This window comes from Clinocottus analis, unplaced genomic scaffold (genome assembly GCF_023055335.1).
Source record: "Clinocottus analis isolate CAN_PGR_092001 unplaced genomic scaffold, fCliAna1.0.p SCAF_2, whole genome shotgun sequence".
In the NCBI taxonomy this organism is placed as follows: domain Eukaryota; kingdom Metazoa; phylum Chordata; class Actinopteri; order Perciformes; family Cottidae; genus Clinocottus; species Clinocottus analis.
Window position 1 is genome coordinate 5,067,904 of NW_027175931.1, and position 7,091 is coordinate 5,074,994.

General features: G+C 42.0%; 1 protein-coding gene across 1 annotated transcript; it reads left to right on the forward strand.

Annotated features, from left to right (window-relative positions):
- Nucleotides 1-973: 973 nt before the first annotated feature.
- Nucleotides 974-2,296, forward strand: tirap (toll-interleukin 1 receptor (TIR) domain containing adaptor protein). The gene is made up of 3 exons (XM_068585490.1): nucleotides 974-1,043; nucleotides 1,230-1,835; nucleotides 2,074-2,296. Exons 1-3 carry the CDS (start codon nucleotides 1,037-1,039, stop codon nucleotides 2,202-2,204), a joined length of 744 nt encoding a protein of 247 aa, XP_068441591.1. The 5' UTR covers nucleotides 974-1,036; the 3' UTR covers nucleotides 2,205-2,296.
- The last annotated feature ends 4,795 nt before the right edge of the window (nucleotides 2,297-7,091 follow it).

Consider the following 7,091-nt stretch of genomic DNA (forward strand, 5'->3'; position numbering starts at 1 on the left):
CGTTTCGTTTGGTTTTATAGGACTGTTTATGCTGGATTGGACAGCACACTGTTTTTGCTGTTGTACTGTCAAATCAGGGTTTAACTCGTAGTTAGTCTTAGTTAGACTTAGTTTGTCTTGCTTTGTTGGGCCTCACTGTGCTTTTCTGTTGTTTTCTTGCCTTACTTCTGTTGCTTTGTCTGTCAAAGCACTTTGTAAACTCTATTTTAAACTACTACTGCTCTTTTGTTATATATGGATTTTTGTATTTTGTGATACCTCCTTCCGTTTTTGTCTTCATTCTAATTCGTCTGCCAGCTCTCTTTTTATTTCTTTGTAATCAGTGCTTTTCCCTCTCCTCTGCCAAGTGGTATTGATACAGCCATTTCATTTTGTAAGGCCATTTATGCAAAAATAATCAACTAATTCCTTTTTAAGCCCTTTTTGTGCTGGCACCCAGAACAACCGGACGGACACACCACCTCTGTGTCGCTCCATCACACAAACATTCGGTTCAGTCAGTACTTCACTTAAAAATGTGTTTGTCTATAGCTCTTAATGTTTGCCTCAAATGTCTTTGTATGTATGACGTAATTTTTTACCTATTTCTACACAACTGAAAAGAATAACCTGGTCAAGATAACGAGAAGTATAACACAGACACAATACAGACGATACTGAAATTGTGTGTAAAACAAACACAATAACTGTGACATTGAATGGCCGCAGGATTTCAAATGTTTAACTGCCTGATTGCTGAAGCGTAACGTTCAAGACATTTTGCATTTTTGTTGTTGAGGCGTCTCTTTTGGCAGTTAACAACTTCCCCTTTTTTTCTGATGACATTAGTCACACTGTACAATGTTTTCACTTCTTACTTACATTCTGTTACAGTCATCAGATGGTGTCACACTGTTGCAACAGTTTTCTGTTTAGCTACTTTCCTTAAATAGCTATGAATGGCGCAGAGAAGCTCCTCTTCGAAGTTAAGATCATTCCACCTTTTTTTACATAAAGGATTTCGGCGGTGTTGAACAGACAAGATGATGTTAACAACATGCCTCGTAAGTTCATTTCTAAAATTGTATCTTCAACCATTCAGATACTCACTCTGTTATATGTATTATTGTTCATGCGTTCATAATCTTTCGGATTTATTAGTTATTATTAGACAAGGAAGGGTTTATAGATATTGACACGTAGCCTATAACCAAGTCCAAAGTATCCACAGTTTGTCTTTCTCCCTTCAGGTTGGATCCAGAAACTCTGGAATTCAAAAGAATCTTCATCAACACAACGTGAACAAGAAGCAAAAGTAACAAAAAAGCCTTCTGTCAGCAGCAGACCGCCGTCACCCTCATCTACATTGTCGCAGTCTGCTTCATCATCCTTGTCACTGACTACCCCTCCAAAACCTCCGCATTCTGCTCTGAGCTCGCTGCTGCGATGGAGCCGAAAGTATGACGTGCTTGTGTGCCACAGCTCTGTGCACGGTGACATTCAAGAGGCTGTACGCCTGGTCTCTTTCCTGGAGGCATCGCCCCGGGGCCTCAGGTGCTTTCTGATGCAGAGGGACTCCTGTCCAGGGGGTGCAATTTCCACAGAGTTATGCCAGGCTGTGCAGGACAGCCACTTAAAGGCTCTGCTTATCACCCCGGACTTCCTGCAGGATGATTGGTGCACGTACATGATGCACCAGATTCTGGCCCAGGGGCCGATGTCCAATCGGATTATCCCCCTGGTTCTGAACCTGCCCCACTCCGACTATCCTAAGGAGCTGAGGTTCTACTTCTACATTCACCTGGGCAAGAAGCGCGACTCGGATTATAATCGCGTCAACAAGACGGTGCTCACGTGTGAGTAATGGATAGAATGTTGTTCTTTAGACCAATTCTCAGAGACGTTTATTGAGCCTGGTCTCGGCCCCAAGTTGGAAGTGGTATCTGTGGAAATCTGTTTCCAGCCAACAGAGTTTTCCTCTCCTAAATATGTAACATCAGCATTATGGTTCTTGTAAACTCCACCTGCAAACGATTCCACCGTTTGTTGGAGGGCAGGCCTTTCTGAATAATCTCTTCGTGTTGTCTTTTCCAGATCTGAAAGACCTGGCTCAAAATGAGGAGATGGACAACATGGACACCTCCAGCGATGGATTAAGTGGAGAAGGCAGCTCCCAGAAAGACAAGCTGGTGGCAAAGGACGACTCCACTGAGACTTCCACATGAAGTAATAGAGAAGAGAAACAAAAGCGTCAGTGGTGATCATCATGATCATCATCATCATCGGTATTTAAAGACTTAATGAATGGCTAGACGTTGGGTTTTAAAGGAATGTTACGCTGCAGCTTTTCCTTTTTTTTGTATGTGCGTGACCAACAATGCGTGCGTATGTGTATACGTGTGTGTGTGTGTGTGTGTGTGTGTGTGTGTGTGTGTGTGGTGCGGATGTACGTGAAGTGAACAGGATACAGTAGATTCAAAGCAGCACTGGGTCTTATATCCTGAATCAGATCTAGAGAAGTGCAGTGTGTGCTGCACCTAGCTAAACAGCAGTTTGCAATAACTGCTGTGAATGAGAACATGTTGTGAGAATTTCTCTTCATAGTCTCAGCTTGTTACACATAATTCAGGTCAATCTATTTATAGGGCAATAAATAAAATCGCTGCAAATACATATGTTTCTTCTTTTGACAGATTGCTTTTGATGGATGATAATATTGTGGCGCATACGGTTTACCACTAGGTGGTGCATGGTTCACTTTTATCTGGGGTGCGAGTGAGGAGAGTCAAGCTTTCACCAGAAACAACAATAACCACAGTGAGATAGTGACTCTTGTGTGTGTGTGTGTGTGAGGGAGCGAGAGTGAAAGGGAAGGACACACCCAGAACTAACTGACACTGTCATGACCTTTTCTTCCGAAGGAAGTGGGATTCCTATTCAAAAAAACGTTAAAAAAGTTAGTTTATGTTTTCTTCTACCGACTGTGAATCATCTCTTTTGCATGGCATGGCTCAGATTTTTGATATTCCAAGCCACAGTATGCCTGACTCACTGGCTGTAGCTCAGGAAGTTGGAACAAAGTGAAACATGTTGAAGAATTGGAAGGCCTTCTTTCCTCCGTCCACACAACAACGTCTCTCTGATAGATTAACCGTCCTTGGCCGCACTGTCGCCTAATCAAGATCACTGGCATCACTTCATTTGGTTGGCCCAAAGACTATTGGAGGTAGGTAATTATTTATTCATTGAATATGGCATTTGTGGTTCTTGATCATTGTTTTATTTGGCTTCATTTTTTTCCATTTTTCTCTCTCTTTTACATGGAGACAACATCTGCTTCCAAGAAGTGCTACATGTTTTCTTCTGTTTTTATTTATTTTTTTAATACGGTGTTATCCTCCAACTTCCCTCTCTCCCAAAATAACAACATATATTTAGCACCACATGAAAAGAGCCTTGCTAATCGTTTCTTTGTTGGCGAGTCAACGGTGGACCATAAAAAATGTGATTAGTTTATGAAAGGCAGGGATGTTGTATGAGGCCTTTTTTTGTTGTTGCTGTTGTTACAACCACTCCCTTGCCGGATGATACACAACGAAGGCTCGGAAGAGAAGTCCTGTGACTGCTGGCAAAAATCAAAAATAATTGGAGAGGCACCTCGGGATAAATGCCAAATTGCCGTTATCAAACTTCCCCTTTTGTGCGGATTAAACACATGCAGCATGTTTAGTAGTGAGCTTCCATGGTGCGGGAAGGCTGGTTGTGTTACCGTTGGTCAGAGCTTATCTTCATATTACTTTTAGCAATGTGGAGGTACAGCCAATTATTTCCCAGCGAGCTATATTTACTTGCCTCTTGGTTAACCCGCTTGTTTACTGACATTTTTTACCCTGGGGGGTCAATTTGACCCCCAGCAATTTAAAACTCCAGAAAAGGATTGTAATTACAAAATGTCCCAAGTTTAAGTGTCTGGTAAAAAGAAGTATTATTTCTAAGTACATATTTTTGTTACCTGTAACATGTGGAATGAAAACATATTCATTGGATCAAGAATAGTAACATGTATTACGCTCACGGTCAATTTGACCCCAGGAAAACCAAACGCAATTTCAAAAATGTAGAAGGATATAAAAAAGGTCATTTTAGGGTTAATCGCGGAACCCGCTTGTCCCATACGTCACGTATCGCTGTGAGTTTGTCACGCGCTCATCGGCCTGCCTCGTTTCTGTCATTAAAGCATATGACACGAGTGGAAACATGTAATGTGTTTTAGAGACGTGGCGGCTGGAAGTATTGCCCCTCCAGTGTCAGCAGAACAAATGCTGGTAGCACTTTATAATACTTGTACACTCAATGTAACCCAATGTAGGCTTTCAACATCCAAGTCTTTCCAACTGTCCCCAGACACACTCCTCCGCTCTAACTTTGTCATCTCTAGTTCATCCTTTTTCAATTTATGGTGTTATGAAGAGCTCAAATGCTGATTGCAGGTCTTGGACATGGCTGACGGCGTCTCTGGTGGGGCCCGCGACCATTTTGATGACATTAGCAGCACAAAGTCGACCATGTTGTTCAAGTGGGGAGACGGGCAATGACAGCTTTACTTCTTTTGGGAGGTAATGTGTTTGCTGGTGGTTGAGAGACAACAGGGGGGGTCCACACTGACGGTCTCATTCTCATCAATCAGGGACCTCATCGTCCGTGTCAGACACACTCTCCTCCATGTCACTGTCACGGTTAAAGAGTTGTGGCAACACCTCATTGACAGAAAACATTTCATTACAAGTCATTTTCAGTTGAGAGAGAGAGAGGGAGAGAGAGAGAGAGAGAGAGAGAGAGAGAGAGAGAGAGAGAGAGAGAGAGAGAGAGAGAGAGAGAGAGAGAGAGAGAGAGAGAGAGAGAGAGAGAGAGAGAGAGAGAGAGAGAGAGAGAGAGAGAGAGAGAGAGAGAGAGAGAGGAAAGAGCACACAGAGCACCAATAAAAATGTTTTAGAAGACTGCCGTGCATACTTTTAAATCTTTGCTCCATATGTTGTGTGAATTATCAATATCTTTTTACGGGAACCATATTTTCCCCTCCTTCATGTCACGTGAACTATCAATGGTTCTCGCACTATTACAGCTAAGGTTATGTTAGGTTAGGGCCCCAAAAGCTTTTTAAAATTGCATGTTATAGTGACCTCAAAATCATCCAAAACAACCAAAACAAATGTGTGTAAAATGTCGTACATGTTTTATACAGCTAAAACCACCTGGGGTCAAATTGACACCAAACAACACGGATACGCACAAGGACATTGTCAAGATATCATCGTGTTCACTTGCTGTGCAGTTGTCCCCATTACATATGGGAAGGTCATGAAATATTAAGTCAAATAAATGATTAAAGATGTTAAACATTAAATGCGATCAAATTGACCCCGACGATAACAGGAGGGTTGAGATACTTTTGTTTGATTGGGTGTGCTAAACTTGTTATCTACTTAAGAGCACGCAGTATAGAATCAACAAACAGGTCCTGGTGATTATAAATGTCAATGTATGACTGTTCTTTGCTTTCCACGCATGTCATACCTTTGTTTATGAGCTGATCCTGGACCGTCAGATGTCTTGGCTTACGTGGCATGCAAAGATCCTCTTTCCGGATTTATGTAAATGAAAGCCTAAAATCACTTTAGAAGGGGAATTTGACCCCGAGGCCGTCTGCTGGAGCTCGGCTGAGAGGCTCACGTCTGTGTCAGGACATGTCAAGTGACTGAAATCTGTTCCGTGGCAGAGACAAGTCCAACATGCGTACAAAGTAGACTCCAAAAAACAGACAAAAGCTTCGGCAAAGTTGACTAAATATGACTAATACCTCCATGGAGTTTTCATCTCACGACTGTGTGCGAGCATCAGCACTTTCAGCGCGATGCAAGAAGTGAAACAGAGGCGAGAGTTCAGGCCGCAGGATGGCACGCTGATGTGCTTTGGACCACCAACAGCACGGGAAAGCACTCAGCTGTTCGTCAGCACGGTGGTCTCCACTGGGCGCGGCGGCACTGACCTGGACGCTTCTATCTGTGGTGAGTAAATGAAGCTCGCCGCGCTACATTGAAACCCCAGCTGGGTTAATTAAAGGAAGGCAGGAGATCCAAACATCCCATTAAGGTTGCAGTGGATTGTAGGCCAAAAACAGTGCAGTGACACACAAGGATTCTGCAGTTGAAAACTGCACAATGCTTCTACACACAAAATGTAAGATGGGTTTAAAACACTGTGTTGTACCATAGGAGCCTTATGTGTTAGATGCAGTCAGGTCATATATTGTTTAACACCTATACTTTCCTATAAAACAAAAACGCTTTATAACAAATTCTGCAAAAACAGCTTCTATATTGTCCAGATTTTTTTTTTTTTAAATGCTTTAATGGTAAACATCTTTTTTTTTTTTTTTTTTTTACAAGTAATGGTAACAGAGATTTATGTTTGACATACAAGACCCAGAGGTGTGTGTATTCTTGGGATCTTTTGGCAAATTATGTGACAATCCTACACAAAACCACGCCATCTGTAACACAAAGAAGTCCATCTGTTTGAGACATTTCTCTTTACTGTCTTCAGCGTTTTGGTGCGGACAGAATGAACAGCGTCCAGCGTATGCTGAGTCAGACATGATTTATGGACGCCATAACCTTATGCGAATGAAATGCTGCCGGGAAAATAAGTAGGCTAGTAAAAAAGAGATGCACGCAAGCTCTTCCCCACTATTTACAGAACCCTGACATCGTGCCTCGTCTGGAGCCAGAGAACATTTACTTTGCATGATCTTTAAGTTTACTTTTGTGCAAAACTATTTGGTTGCCAGCAGATACATTAGAGGAAACAGTGGTTATTCACAGTCTAATTAAAGATTGATGTTCTAAAACAAAAAGAAAGGAAAGGAATAATCCTAAAAGCACTTGGAAAGAAACCCACTTATTCATGAAACGTTTAAAGTCTCTGAAATATAAACATGGTCCGGTATAGGGATGCGTGCTTATGATAAACAAATGAATGCATCCTTATTAAGCAGCGTGAGTTTCAGTGTGTTATCTCCTTCACAAAGTGAGATTTACAATATCACGGCCAAC

What these genes read in the sequence shown, in the direction of transcription:
- tirap (XM_068585490.1), top strand. An exon ending in CAACAAGACGGTGCTCACGT is followed by an intron (nt 1,836 to 2,073) that starts GTGAGTAATGGA and finishes TGTCTTTTCCAG; the next exon opens with ATCTGAAAGACCTGGCTCAA.